Source organism: Tachypleus tridentatus, chromosome 7 (assembly GCF_004210375.1).
Source record: "Tachypleus tridentatus isolate NWPU-2018 chromosome 7, ASM421037v1, whole genome shotgun sequence".
NCBI lineage: Eukaryota > Metazoa > Arthropoda > Merostomata > Xiphosura > Limulidae > Tachypleus > Tachypleus tridentatus.
This window is the reverse complement of record NC_134831.1, coordinates 48,242,962-48,259,542: the sequence shown is the minus strand read 5'-3', so window position 1 is coordinate 48,259,542 and position 16,581 is coordinate 48,242,962. Positions and strand designations below refer to the sequence as shown.

The 16,581-nt window shown below is 29.7% G+C and overlaps 1 protein-coding gene across 5 annotated transcripts in view; it reads left to right on the top strand.

Annotated features, from left to right (window-relative positions):
* The window catches only part of mEFTs (elongation factor Ts, mitochondrial), a 59,587-nt gene that overhangs the window by 22,543 nt on the left and 20,463 nt on the right, over positions 1-16,581 (top strand). For 4 of the 5 annotated variants that reach the window (XM_076511485.1, XM_076511486.1, XM_076511487.1 and 1 more), the window contains exons 2-4: positions 1,901-2,018; positions 2,873-3,036; positions 8,660-8,788. In XM_076511485.1, the coding sequence (XP_076367600.1) occupies positions 2,884-3,036; positions 8,660-8,788 (282 nt within the window). In that variant the 5' untranslated portion in view covers positions 1,901-2,018; positions 2,873-2,883. The remainder of the gene's footprint in view (positions 1-1,900; positions 2,019-2,872; positions 3,037-8,659; positions 8,789-16,581) is intronic. The other variant, XM_076511489.1, reaches the window with a different exon arrangement.

Sequence of the window (16,581 nt, the reverse complement as noted above, 5' to 3'; positions counted from 1 at the left end):
CAATTAGAGATGTAATTACAGTTTAGGACTTGGGAGGTCAAACACTGTCGATTGATGTATTCGACTGCACTCAAAGTCTTATAGATTAATTTACTTTAATCCTGCCAAACGAATTTCAATTTGAGGGTAGGCTGGTAAAGATCACGATGAGTAATAAAATTCAGTTGGGTATACATGTCCCTATGCTCAGTATTACAGACACAGAAAAACATAGATAATAAAAAGGGGGAAAAAACAGTTTTTAGGTTAATTTACTATAATCCTGCCTCAAAGTATTTCAAGTACTGCAGGTGTTGAGAATTCTCTCTTGAAAATGAAAGGAAATAATATATACCAATAAATTTTATGTGCAAATCCATTAATGGCTGAGGCCTGCTATATTAGCTAGCTAGGGTTATGTTAATGAATTACAAGTAGCAATTTGCACAATGCAATATGTGATGATACATGACCTATAGGCTATGACCATGTTCTATACTGTAGTGTAGGCATAGTTTACTGACATACATTAGAAATTATGTAAAAAAATATAAGTTATAGATTTGTTTGAAAATATAATGTTGGCCTTTTGTCATGGCACTGTGTCTTTCTTTCTATTCGTCTGTCCGTCAAAATTTTCAAAGAACTGCTGTTTGGAGACTGTGTAACTGATTTTCTTCTGTGCTTTATAATTGAGTTAGTCATACACCTCTGTGCTTCAGGCTTTGACCCAATAAATGTTTTTCTCGAATATCTTTAATTTACCTTGTATCACATAAAACAATTATTTTAATTTCCATTAGCCTTGTTTTACATCATTGTACAGTTAATCTATTAAAATTTTAACAACTACATATGTTGGTACCACTCAGAAACTACTGCAAAATAATTTACTTTTTGTCATTTTATACTTATCTGTGTTTCATTCTTTAGTAATGTAACATTTATTTCAATGAAGCTCCAGATAATATGGCAAATTAGTAAGGTGGTGGAATGGTAGAAAAACACTCCACTATCACCAACATGCTTATTGTTAAAAACAAACCAAACTATATGTTTGAAAAGTGTATATGATACAGTTTAACTTCCTTATTGATTTGATATGTTCTGTATTGTCGACTAAGGACTAAAACTTGAAGCTATAATGATATTAATAATGTCATATTTTACCCTTAAGACTTTCTTGTAAACCATATGTACAAAGATTTTGAACATACACCAGTCAACTTAGTCAGAAGTACACATTACAATAGTAATATAGTGGAAGCTTGTACAATTTTCATCCTCTGTTTTTCTGGGATAGGGTGGTCTCATTTATGAGGTGTCATGAGTTTAGATGTTCTTTCATCTGATTTTGTGTGTTTATAATGATTATTAATATTGGTAGTCTAAAGGACTGTGACATAATAGTGAGATATTGTAGTAATTTTATATTTATTGCTTTGGTCCTGTTTTAATCAGGTTTAGATGTTTTTATCCTACTTTCCAATGCCAGCAGGCCAGCTTTGGTTGAAGACTTTATTATTATTGGTTGAAGGTTTTATTATTATTAATTACTGGTATAATTCTTGTCTTTGATTGTCTCTGTTGATTTTAATATTATGCATAACATTTTCTGTATCTGTGTTTTGAAGATACTTGTTTTCTTTTTGGCAGATATCAGTGTATTTAAATACCATGTTCTGATATAACTGATATAAAAGTTTCACTTTAAGTAACAATGTAACACAAGAAGAAGCTTGCTTCATAATATTTAATAGAGTTAGTATTTGAACATCGGTGATTAAATAATTATGGAAAAAATAGATATTGTTTCAGATCTGTGTGTGTGTGTTTTTTTTACAAAAAAAAGAAATTAAAATTTTGATTTGTGAATGGCTGGGCCATTGTATTTCAAGCTTTTCTACTTCTTTATGTCTAGGCTTGTCCTCTCAGCAGCATTCTGAACAAAAGATACATCTCTTGATGAGCAAATTCTTTTTGCTTGGTGTTTCTGTAATATCATATGTGAAGAACCCTTCAGACCAGAAGAAATCCTGGTGAGCATATTAATTCATGCTTATGCTGATTGTGGTAGAGTATATTAGGAACTAACTACAACATAATATTAAGAAATGTGTAGAAAGGTAGCAGAAAAGAATCAGTTTAACAAAACTTTGAAGTGATATGTTACTTTCTAGCTAGACTTATTCATATAAATCTATACTAATTCATACTTAATTGTGAATATGATTAAGCTAAACACTACTTCAAAGACTATTGCACTCACTGGATAATGGATTTAAAATAGACTTCTGGAGAATTGCTTGTGAACTTATTGCATATATTTTATAACAACAAGGATAATGCCTTAAATTTCAGCAACAATAATTTTGTATCTTGCTTGTCCAGTGATATGAAAAAAAAAAATGGAAAAATTGCAATTAAGTACACTTAAGTTTTATAACAATATAATGATTTTTTGTTTTATAGATATGGAATTAGCGATGGCCTGACAAGCATGCCATGACAGGACCCCTTAATTGGATTAAATGAAAATCAAACCAAATTAACTTCAAAAATGTGTGAAAACTGTGAACATGTTTTCAAAGAATACTCTTTTAAAATTTCTTAACTTGAGGCATGAAAGTCATTAATTTCACCCATAATGATTTAGTAATAAATATTTATATTTTTCTTTGCTGTATTTAATGACATATGTTTAGGTGATAAACCTGTTTGATTTTATTAATCATTTATTGTCCAGATGATTTTTTCATAGTGAATTTTTAAAGCATTTTTAGTGCTTTGTATTCTGTGGTAATGTTAAGATGAAAACATTATTTTTCTCGACAAGCTGTGATTATGTGTATTATTTAGTGTAATATATGTTTATGACTGTTTTTTTTTTCAGCTAGTGAAAAAATGTTATTTCGAGACTTCTGTCGATTTTTTCATACTACTGGATGTTGGAGAGCCACTAACAAATCTGCTTTGGCAAAACTACGGAAAACAACTGGATATTCTTTCACAAATTGTAAAGAAGCTTTGGATAAATGTGAAGGAAATATTGAAAAGGTCAGTGTGGTAGTCATTATGTATATTTTTTTTTATGTCTGAAAATTACCTTTAAATATATATAGTGTTAGATTTTGGAAACTAATTCTCTTTTTGAGGTTCAAACTTTCACAGGATAAAGTAATTTTTAGAATAGATAATGATATTTTCATTGTATTTCCAACTGTTTCTTCTTAACTGACTTCTTAGAATAGTAACTCCATGAAAAATTTGAAAAATAACTTATACAGTGCAAGGTTGTGCTCTGTGATATTAAGAGTACTGTAATGTATATAACCTTTATGGTCTGTGGTGTTTCTAATAACTAAAATATGGTTAGGGATTTTAGCTTTATTTTCTAAATAATCTTTAATTGTTTTTTTTGTAAAAGTTTTGAAATGTTTTCTTTTTGAGCTATAAACTCAGTGATTAATCAATCTATACCTATAACAGCAGTTACTTAAACATGCAGTTTTATTGATTTTGTAGAGTATCTTATAAGATAACAGTGGTACAAACAATAAGGCATTTTGACAAAATTTCATTTTATGGTTAGGAACAATATTTTCCACAGAAATGAAGAGAACCTTTTCTACAACAATATATTAACTAGTAGAATTAGAATGACTTAATTACTATAAAATCCAAAAAGGTTTTTAATTTGAAGATTTACCCTATATCAGTATGTTATTTTATATAACTAATTTTAGATCAGTTAACCTTGATTCAGCAATTAAAAAGGTAGCATAAAATATGCAAATGATTAACACTGTATAATACACAGCTCAAATTTTACTTAAGAACTAGTTAGTAATCATAAAAGTTATGTTTCAATGTTGTTCATATCATACATGGGAGTGTGAAAAAACAATTACTGCATAATATATAAATAAAAAACAAACAGAAAACTATTGATAATGCTATTAACTGTTATGAAGACAAAAAAGGGCATTGTGCCAGTTATTGAAATTTTAGACTCAATAAATTTTGCAAAAATTTGTGTGGATTTTTTTTTTTTCAATTTAATAATGATAATATCTATAAATACACTGAAGGTCTAGCTATGAATTCTCTGTTGTCTTTCTTGCTGTGTGATTTTTTTATGGATAAGTTTGAAACTGATGTGTCAGAGAATGCTCAACTTATACCAGAAATATGGGTTTGATATGTTAATGGCACTTTTGTGGTGTGGTGACATGGGAAAAAAAAAGACTTTTCATTTGCTAATTACTTAAATACCCTTGAACCTGCTATTCAGTATACTTATGAAGTTGAAGAAAATAATAGTGTTCTGTTTTTGGAGGTATTAGTTAAGAAAAACAAAAATATATTAGAAACTGTAGCCTGTCATAAAGCTTTTTCTGTTTCCATGCAGCCATACCAAGAATCATGTTATACAAAGTAAAGAAAAAGTCAGCTTTTTACTCATGTTTATAGGTCTGTAAAGTTATGTTTTAATCCAGAAGATTTACAATATGAAATGTTATAAATCAAATATTTTGCATTAGATATAGATTTGTCCCCTCATTTAATACAGCTGTGAGAAAATTTAACTAAATAACAAACGATGATCAAAAAATAAAGTAAAATCAACATTTGATAAAATATTTAAAAAAGAAATAGCTTTACCATATGTCCAAGCTTTGAATTTTAACCTAAAAATAAATTATGTACCTGAAAAATATAATATGGTCTCTGTATGTTATACCTGGTTAGAATCTGCGTTATTTCTTTTCATTCTTGTTTATGTGTATTAATGTTAATTGTTCATTATGAAAGTGCCTCAAACAATTTATTTCTTAGGACATCACCATCAGAGCTTTCCAGAAGTGGGGCAGATTTATACAAGCCTAATTTTATATTTTGTAAATGCAATGTCTAGTTGTGTTTTTGTTTCAAATATTACGAAAGGCAGGCATACTAAATGCTAATGGAATTCTTGTACTATATGTTTCATGTTTATCTAATAAAGTAGCATTATTTTTGGAATGGCTTTATTTATTTAATTATTTGTAGAAAAGAGTTGTGCAACCATTTTCATCTCTTAAAAATACAGAGATTAAACTATTAGAAAAATGAATATTAACAAAACTATTTAAGTTTCTTTTTTCTTTTATTCTGAAGACGTCTTTTATTTCTTCTGATAATTAGTTTCATTGCAATCATTGCGTGTTATTTCCACTGACTCCTTGAAATCTGTTAGATAACTAAGTGGTAATTTAAGTTATTAAGTAGTTTCAGTTATTTGTATAAATGTTTATTAACTTTATATGGAATGAATATGGTATTGCATCTGAAACAAAATAAAACTGATGGTGGATAACATTTTCATAAAAAGTGTGTGCTTTGCTTATGAAATAAAAGGAATTTTGTGTTCAAGAACAAAATATAAACAATTTGATTTCAGTTTATTATAGGCAAGAAATATAAGTGTATAAATGTTTAATGCTATTAAGTGTGAATCAAGGACTTGTAGTTAGGGTACAAAATTTTAAAATTGTAATATAGCAAGCAGGTTTACTCCCTAGAGATAAATAGGCATCATACAAACATAACAAATAGCTGAATTCATGTTGAAATGACTCATTTTTCTATGGTTTGAGAACATCTGTTTTAACTCTTATCAACACAGGTCATGGGTCAAAGGCCACATTATTTACATTTATTTACTTGGGTTCAATATTTTATTCAACTACTATTTTAAGAATTTATATATGTAAATTAGGTATAAAATTGTATATTATAATTCACATGTTAGTATTATACATTAAATAATTTTTAATTTAAAAGTGAATATTTAAAAAAAACACCTAAATATGTATGTTTGTGTGTTGTGATATGTTGAATGTAGCATTGGTTGAAATTAGATGTTTGTGATGTCCAAATACAAAGTCTATAGTTTCTTACAAATTAGGAACTTAAATTACCTATATTGACAACCTGGAATATAAAGTCAAAATCTCTTATCTTTTCTATTTGCTGAGATATTGCCACATTTACTGACTTAAATAAAAAGGCCATGGGAAAGGCTTATGTACACCAACTTCTCTGATTTGAGAATAACCAATTAGAAGCTTGGGATGTTCCCACAGTGATCTCTTTACACCTTTGAAGTATTCAGATGGCAAACTCTTTCTTTTTATGCTAATTTGAAGCAGTAAGATAAGACTAGTAAGTTTGAAATTTCATATATCTTTTAAGATCCAGATACAACTTGGTTGGTAGTGGGATTCTGTGGTATTGATATAGTAATTTGTAGTTTTTGCTTATTTCAAAAAATATATAGGAAACCTAAAAGATGTTATTTTGTTTCACATCTTTCACATTTGAAATTTGATAAGGCTTAGCAAGCTACAGCAAGCAGCAAACAAGTATAAAGTTTGTAAGTGTAATAGATGATTGTTTGCTATACTTCTTTATTTACTGTTCTGTGTTTAAGAAATTATTTGTAAATAGTAATAATGTATATACATATATAATGAATTATAACTAAAATGTGATTGTACTTCACTAAAACACAACCAGAAAGATAACCTTGTAAAGGCTGGCTAGTTCTATATTCTTGGATATGGTAACATGAGTGCAAATGTGCCATGTCATTGCAACATCTGTAATGATAGCTATTAAGTGTGAATCAAGGACTTGTAGTTAGGGTACAAAGTTTTAAAATTGTAATACAGCAAGCAGGTTTACTCCCTAGAGATAAATAGGCATCATACAAACATAACAAATAACTGAATTCATGTTGAAATGACTCATTTTTTTATGGTTTGAGAACAGCTGTTTTAACTCTTATCAACACAGGTCATGGGTCAAAGGCCACATTATCACATTTATTTACTTGGGTTCAATATTTTATTCAACTACTATTTTAAGAATTTATATATGTAAATTAGGTATAAAATTGTATATTATAATTCACATGTTAGTATTATACATTAAATAATTTTTAATTTAAAAGTGAATATTTAAAAAAAACACCTAAATATGTATGTTTGTGTGTTGTGATATGTTGAATGTAGCATTGGTTGAAATTAGATGTTTGTGATGTCCAAATACAAAGTCTATAGTTTCTTACAAATTAGGAACTTAAATTACCTATATTGACAACCTGGAATATAAAGTCAAAATCTCTTATCTTTTCTATTTGCTGAGATATTGCCACATTTACTGACTTAAATAAAAAGGCCATGGGAAAGGCTTATGTACACCAACTTCTCTGATTTGAGAATAACCAATTAGAAGCTTGGGATGTTCCCACAGTGATCTCTTTACACCTTTGAAGTATTCAGATGGCAAACTCTTTTCTTTTTATGCTAATTTGAAGCAGTAAGATAAAACTAGTAAGTTTGAAATTTCATATATCTTTTAAGACCCAGATACAACTTGGTTGCTAGTGGGATTCTGTGGTATTGATATAGTAATTTGTAGTTTTTGCTTATTTCAAAAAATATATAGGAAACCTAAAAGATGTTTTGTTTCACATCTTTCACATTTGAAATTTGATAAGGCTTAGCAAGCTACAGCAAGCAGCAAACAAGTATAAAGTTTGTAAGTATAATAGATGATTGTTTGCTATACTTCTTTATTTACTGTTCTGTGTTTAAGAAGTTATTTGTAAATAGTAATAATGTATATACATATATAATGAATTATAACTAAAATATGATTGTACTTCACTGAAACACAACCAGAAAGATAACCTTGTAAAGGCTGGCTAGTTCTATATTCTTGGATATGGTAACATGAGTGCAAATGTGCCATGTCATTGCAACATCTGTAATGATAGCTGTGCACAGCTGAAAAGGTTAATATAATAAAAATAATAAATATTTACATGTATAATGTTATGAGATTCAAACTATTTAGACTAAACATTTGTTTTTGTGTTATAATTTGCAGTAATTTTGGAATGGAAAAAGCATTACTTTATTTTTATTTCATATTTTTTATGTTGATTATGAGGTCTGTCAAATTCAACAAACCTATACAGTGATTTGATAGCGAAAATATTAGGTGAAACAATAAAGTATTTTGTAAAAATTGTTGATAATTATCTGGAAACTATAAAGATCTCTGAAGTGAAATTTGAACGTTTTCTAATGCATTTAAGTTATTTTAATTTCAAAATCAAAATTACTCTGAATGATGGATAGTCAAAGTTTGAAAAGGAAAAAAGGAATGAAAAAAACATTGCTTACAAATATGATATTTTGTGTGTAAAGACTTTGTAATGTTTCTGGATAATCTGCAAAATTTCTTGGAAATATGCTTACTGACTTAAAACTTATAGCATGAAAATTATAACAAGCACAAAATACTTATAAGGTTGGTCCCTGGGACTGAGTTTGTGCTGAAAGTGTTTTAATCAGGAATTCATAACATTTTTACCTTATAGCTTTTCAAGAGCTATATCTTATTCAATTGGCATACATTACTAAGCAGTTATACACTGGTTAACAGTTAAATGGAAAAGAACATTTGGTTGAATCTCTTAACAATAGGGTTCTTATATGCATTGTTTGCTATATAGCATCACTTATAAAAGAAGGAATAAAATAATTTTAAAAATACTTGTTAAACATGTTTTCTGTATATTGCTTTCAAGAAAATGTAATTTGTGTTTTCATTGCTGTTTAAATAGGCTGAAGAATGGCTTCGTTCTCAGGCTCAAGAACAAGGTTGGGCAAAGGCAGCTAGTGTTCAAGGTCGTAAAACTGTGCATGGGCTAATAGGCATACATACAATCAATAATATGGCTGCAATAGTTGAGGTAGTTATTCTGATACTTATCTTCTTTATTGTGTTTGTATTAATAAAGGCTAGTTTTCATATCTTTATACAGGAATTTCATATAATTACTTTGAAGAGTAGGAAATATATGCTTAAGATCAGAACTTAAGAATATTCAGAAAATTACACTTTATCTTTGGATTATAATGAAAACTTTGTATTGTTAATTGTGATTAGTAATCAAACTTAAAAAAAAGCTGTACTTGTTCTGAAAACAAAAAGTGTCCCCATAGTTAATGAGCCAGTGTGAATTGATGTTGTTAAGATTCCACTACAACAGAGATGCCAACTATCTCAAATGACTGAGCATAATGATTGCAGAGAGAGCCTTTTATCATTTGCGGCTACTAGTCCTGACCAATGTCTCTAAGCTGTTTGTTATTATATTATTATTATAACTATTATTATTTATTACTGCTATATATTGCTCATTTATGACTGTGTTTTGTGTATTTAATAAAAAAATTTAAAAAAATTATTTTGAAGTAATGTCTTTTATTTAGTTCAGAGTAACAAACATACTGGTAAAACAACATTAAACATGCACAAACAGTAAGCAGAAAAAGCCTTTGTGTAAGGACTAGTTTATATCATGTTTATGACACTTATTGTAATAGTTTTGCAGCCTTTGCTTTCATGAGAATGTCTCTGGATGGTTGGAAGTTATAACAACATTGTTCATTTGACTGCATACATATCTTGTGTGTTATAATACTGCTCAAAACTGAGGTGCTCAAGTTTGGTCTGAACTTGCTTTTGTTTTAGTCACTAAACTAAATATCCTTTCACTGTCAGCATTAGAATGGAAGATTGTAAGAATTCCAAGCATAATCCAACACAGAATGTCATACTTCTGGTTGCCATTTCCATCCTTAACTGTAGACAGCTGAATCCAAAACTTGTCAACATTCAACTGAAGGACAGTTTCTGAGAAAGTATCAATTTGATAGTTCAGATATTGCCCTTCCAACTTGTCAATAGTGTTGTGCTTATGTGTATTGACAAGGACAGGATACCTGTCTGTGAAGAAGCGTAGAGAAATCTTTGCTGACTTTCAGTTTTGGATTAGCAACTTCTGTGTGAAACAGAAGTTCATCATTTAGAGGGAAATGTTTCATCGTGTAATTTGTAGCTGCAATGTAGTATTTCTTGACACTGGTGTAGAAGCTTCTCAGGTTCAGGTCCTTTTCATATTTAACAATGTATTCCTTAGCAGCATTTCCAATAGAAACTGCCTTATCAGATTTGTGTAAGGATTCATTGTTGTAGTCAAGTTCAGTGATGTTGCCTTCAAGATATTATGGCTTGATGTATCTGACAAGTATATTTTTAACTTGTGTAATCAGAGTTCTATGCATAATGTGTTTGCAAGGTTCTTCTCTTTGCAATATCAGATTGGCCTACTCAAATAGAGGAATTGCAGACTGAAGAAAAGAAGAAGACTGAAGAAGTTCTCTGGAAGCTTTCTGGGCAGCAGTATTCATGAGGTGACAGGAACAGCCCATGAAGTAAATGCTAGGCTGTTGTCTTGAGATGTGTCCCATCACACCTTTACCTATACCAGCCATAACTGAGGCATTGTCTGAAGAAAAACTAAAACAGTTTTCCCATGGAATTTTCCTCTTAGCAGTTCATGGTCCAAAAACTTGAAAAATTCTCTCCCATGAAGCTTCTTTCCATTCCATCATTGTCAAAAGAGAACAAACAATTTTTCCAAGCAAAGGGTCAAGATATTGTACAACCACTGGATACAGTTTTGAGTAATCCATGTCTGTGGATCCATCTGTAGCTAAACTGTGAACACTGTTAGTAAGTATGCTTGAAATCATTTTGTCATCTTCACAATCCAACATTTGTACAATGAATGTAGTTTTGGTTCTAGTACAACCATATTTTTTTTTGCTATATTTTTCTGAATAGATGTCCTGCATGATTGGCTACAGCTAGGGGTAAATTATGAGCAATGATGAATTGCGTGAACATCACTTCTGAATTTATGGTTTCATATTCTGAATTATTATTCATAAATGTCGTTACCAGCATAGTTTTTGTCTTTGCCTCAGCCTTTTGTTGGTGAAATGCCAATTTTGTATGTCTGGAACAATCTTTTATCCTGCCATGCGCCACAGAAAAATTAATGTGACAAACTGCATAAAATGCATGACTGTCATTGAATTTTGATGCAATGACCAGATATTTTGCACTATACTCTTTCCTAAATTTTAGATTCACAGTTTTAGTCCTTTTAGATTTGCCAGAAACAAGACAATCTGGTGAATGAGGGCTCTTATTTTTCACCTTGTGAACAATCACATTCATGTTTATATGCTGCTTAGAAAATAAGTAATACCCATCTACGCGAGCTCTGATTGGCTGACAAGCACTGATGACATAACTATGGATTCTCCCACATACCCAGTATGGAGAAGCATTACACTCAAACTATTGGTAGATGTCAGATACAAATATTTATTATTATTTCAAGCACAAACATGATTATCACAAGTAGCCATTTGGACTATGTCTTTTATTTATTATCAAAATTTATTTGTATCTCACTAAAAATTTTCTTTTCACCCCTTTCAAGCCCACATAATAATTTGGGAGTTGCAATAAGTCGTAATATTTGTCTGTGTGAGCGTATAGTTGTAATGTATACACCAAAATCATAATGATTACGCTCAAATCATAATAGTTGGCATCTCTGCTACAAGTTTTGCAATGTAGGTATCACTGATAGGTAGTAAATAGACTCACTTTGAAGACATCTTTTTTCATTAGTTAAAGTGATAATTATTAACACCATTTTTAGATTTTTTTCTGTATATGGTGCTGCATACTTCAAAATTGAATTATGTTTTTTGCTACCATGCCCTCAAATATAAAGTACCTGATGTTGCTGTCATTATATTTCATTCCAAAAATAAAATTATTCTTGAAATTTAATAAGAAATTTCCTAAAAGCATTTAATTTTCAGAAAAAAAAATTTAACTTTGACTTTGTGTACAATTTCTAATACAAAAAAACATTATTTAATGTAGTTATTTGCACTCAGACTTTGAATAGTTTATCTGCAAGGCAATTTTTATATGAAGCATAAAAATACAGCATTTTTGTTACAATTTTCACATTTTATTATTTGCATAATCTTGAGAACCTCATAAATGAATGTTGAAAGATTTTAGATTTTTATTTTCCATTTTCTTTACTATATCTATAAAATCATTACTAAATATAGCTGTTATCATGAGCATACAGTGCCATGAAATGTTTAAAATTAACATGTGGAAAGATATACGTACCTTTACCAAAGTCTTCTTTGTTTCATCTGCTTAATTTTACATCTTTGTCTTTAACTTATATTTTATTTCTAATTTTCCAATTTGTCGTCTTTTGTTATTTGTTCCATGAGGTCTCATAATGACCTTAGGACCTTTTGCAACTATTCACAGGAGACGTGTTAATCCAAGGGAAGAATGTTTTGCACATGTTGTATGTATAGATTCAACAAGTTACAAGACAAATAATTAAACTTAAAAATCATTTAACCTTTCCAATGCAAATTTTAAAACCTAAATGCCATTTGACTGTCCATCAAATTAATGTTTGTAAGACATGAAGCAAAGTTTTATATTATCTAAGTTTTTATTTCAATGGAAAAATCTAACACAACAGCAGTTTTTATAATCATGAGATCAGATGAGAGATTATGTTTTCTCAACCTAAAGAGCTGGTAAAGAAGAAACTATGGTGTCTGCTCTATATAGGCTTCTTTCAGACAAGCAAAGTACACAAACATGTGGTCTCTATTACTTTTGAAGAATTTTTTCTCTATTCAACCATTGTAAATTTTTCTTTACTTTAAGGTCAGCCATTCTCACTTGAAAAGTTGAAGCTGTGTTGTTATTCAACAGTTTGAAGTTGAATGACATGTTTATAACCAATAGATAAAGCAGGTTTGCTATTCAGGGTTGTTACCATAATGATAACATATAAATTTGTATTTATACAAGATGAAACAAGTCCATTATTCTTTTGATATGTGTATAGTGTTTGGCAGGTGTTTCTTACCTTATATGTATTAGTTTGATAGACAATTAAGGTTTAATGAATTTTTAAAGTTTAAATTGTTGTCACTTGAAACATGAAAAACTTAACAACACAATGTGTTTATAAGTACTATCTTGTTTATGAAACAAATCTCAGCATGGAGCTTGCTGAAGTAACTTCATAAAGTTTTGTGAGCGGTGGTTGACATTGTCATAAATAGTAAAAGTCAAAGAATTTGAAAGGAAAATTAAGAATAGGCTACAATTGGAAATATAAAAATGCAAAACTATGTATAGGAGACCTAGAAGAATATTCTAGAAAATTTTAAACATTTCATTACACTGCATGTTGATAATAATAAGTAGTTAGTGATAGAAGAAATAGAAAATAAAATATAAACATTTACCTTAAAAAAAGTTTTGATTTTCACTTATGAGGTACTAGAGCTTTTGGAAATGAAATGCAAAAACTTCAAAGTAGATGAATAGTATTTTTACATCTAATATAAAAATAACCTTTTAGGTGAATTATTCAGAATATAAGTGAAAATAACTACATTACAAAATGAATTTTTTATTAGAAATAATGGGAACAAATCAATGCTTTTAGGGAAAGTTCTTGTCAAATTTCAAACAATGTCATCCACTTTATCAAAAGTTATAGTGCAATTACTTAACATATGCAAATGTGTAGATGAACTTGTGTATATTATACTGACCCATTACAAAAGGGTTAACATGAAAATTCATACAACAATAGTTGAATAAAATTTTGAATGCAAATCAATAAAGGTGATAACATGGCCTTTGACTTGTGTCAGTAGAGTTAGCTCTCTTAACATGGGTTTGTTTGATCAATTTTTGGAATACTAACTTAATTATTTATTCTATTGTGCTGCTGTATAGTGTGAAGAAGTGAAGTGTGGCCAATGACATTTTTCTTCACTTCAGAAATTTAGTATATAGGATTTTCCTATTGTGACTATAAAATATGTTCATACCAACATTATATTTGACACTTTGTACTTGTTATACTTTTCAGTCAATAACTTTTAACACAAAATGTGTATCTTCACTAAATTTAGCAGACTTTTAGTAAACACTGCAAGTCTTATGTACACAAAAAAATCAGGTTATTAGTGGTGGATTTTTACTGAAGATGTGTCTTTAAATATACAGAATCTTAATTTCTTATTATTATTTTGAGTGCAAATTGAATTTTATGTCAAGTTTGAAAATATTTTTCTTCCTTTGAAAAATTTCTACAACCTCATAAATACATATAAAGCTTTATATTTTATATGTTGGTCCCTATTTTGACTTTTCAAACTATCTTGGAGCCAAACAAAGGGTTTGTAGTTTGAGTAACTAATGTCTGCATTTATCTCTAACCTTGTACTCTTACTTTTTATGATCCGTACTTGAAGGTTTTTAAATTCTTAATTTTTATTTTATAATGTTTTTTTAAAAACATAGAAAAATAAGGAAAAAATATATAAAGATTTTGAGTACTCGCAGTGATATGAACTCTTTTATTTTTCCATCATGCATGCTAAATCTGTCTGTCGGGTGAAGATATATTAATTTTTGTAGGCTACAAATAAACATTTTAGAAACCAAAAATTTATGAAGTTACTATATTAGTACACACAATTCCTGGATCTCTAAATAAGTGGGTTACACACTTTTACAATCTTGTATAGAGAAATAACTTAGTAATCTCACTTCAACATTTTTAATAAAATTATGAATTTATTCTTCAAGCTACTTACAAATGGCTGTCAGATTTGTGTAGAAAAATTGTAAAACCATACTTAAGAGAAATAGGTGGGACTAGACCAGAGGTTTTGAAAGAATGGAGTAATGGGAGGAGTCATTCTATTAGATTTGCTACATATATAGGCATTTCAATAAATGAAAGAAATGGAAAGTCATTATTTGATATTTAGCTTGACCATGTCTCTAGTTTCTAGTTCATTAACCATTGTACACATTTTATTGTAAGCATAATGAAACATTAGCTGAGCAATAAGGTTAGGAATTGCTATGTGATGCACAAAAATCAGTATTTAGCATTTATTTATTTATATTTTCTTTGATTTATTATTTAATTTGAAATTCAGAAATTAAAACATGCATATCATTAAAATTTCAATTCTAAACTATGTTGTGACGCCAATTTCATTGACAGAAATAATGAAGTTATTTAATAAAATTTTGAAAGTAACTCTCTAAAACAGTGGTTCTCAACCTTTTCTGACTTGCAGCACACCTGGAAAGCCTTAATGATTTTTTTAGGTACATATTATATGGCAAGCGTTAAAAGCCTTAGAACGAAAATCACGGCCAGAGCAAGTGATATTAATGTCATTGTGCATCACGTTTAGATACACATAACACAGAAGAATTAACTTGAAAGGCCTTAGAACAAAAATCACTGCCAAAGCAAGTGATATTAATGTCATCTGCACATTGACAATACTATCGCTTCCTTTGGCCATGAGTGTTATTTTAAGGCTTTTTAACAATTTTGTGGTATAGTTGAAAAATCAAAACTTTTTATTTTTACATATGTTTTCAATGTGACGCTTGTGCTTGCTTCCAAGAGCAAATCAAATTGAAGCGAGGCTCTAATGTAGACAAACAAGCTCGCATTTCATCATCGACTGTAAGAAGCCCTCTCTCTCTTTCTGGCCTTAATTCAGTCAATGCTGAAAATCTAATTTCACAAAACCACGAAGATGCAAATAAAAACAGAACTTCAACTGCTTTTGAACTGATTGCAGGATATGAATTTTTAATGGAGATCCAAAACTCATCCTAGCTCTTTTTGGGAAACAGTGACTGATAAAATTTGTTGTTTTGTCAATCAGTGAGCTGTTCTTCCTCTTCAGTTGTAAGATTTGTTGTCTCATTGATTCTGAATGGATAGGTCACCCAGTTATATTCGTCAACAGCAAGTGATGGGAAGTAATGTTTTAGTGTGGACTGTAGGTCGCTTAATGTGTTCAAAATTTAATGAACAATTTTTTCCTTTGACAGACATTCATTACCAGAAGGAAAACAATCAAGGACTCCTTTCGAGATCTTATTCTTCTACAGTATCACCTTTTCATCAAAGGCCTTCTGTTTGGATGTTGCAGTAATAATGTTTTCAGATGGTTCTTGGAGACTTAGGTTCAGAGAACTTAATTTGTCAAACAAGTCAGAGAGAAATTGAACCTTCAACCACCAGTTCTCATCATGAAAAGAAAATTCAAAACCTGCTTCCTCAACCTCCAAAAAAGAAATTACTTCAGTTTTTAGTTGGACAAAACGCTTTAACACCTTTCCTTTTGAAAGCCATCGAACTTCAGTGTGATACAGTAGCTTTTGTAGTCTGAATCCATCGCCTCACAGAGAAGAGAGAAAAGTCGAGATTCAAGTAGCTGAGACTTGATGAAATTCATCACATAAATAACTTGATTCATAACTGACTGCAAATCTTTTGGCAAAGATTTGAAGGTGAGCACCTCTGTGAATCATGCAGTGAACAATCCTAATGTTTGGATTTTGTTGGGGCACCAAAGTGACAAATCCCTTTTTTTTCCTTACATTGAAGGACAGCCATCAGTGCAAACACTGACACAGTTATTCCAGTGTAATTTGAAGAGAAATATGTTTTCATTCACCAACTCGAAAATGTCTTGGCCTTTTGTTGTACTTTTTAAATCTTTGCAAAAT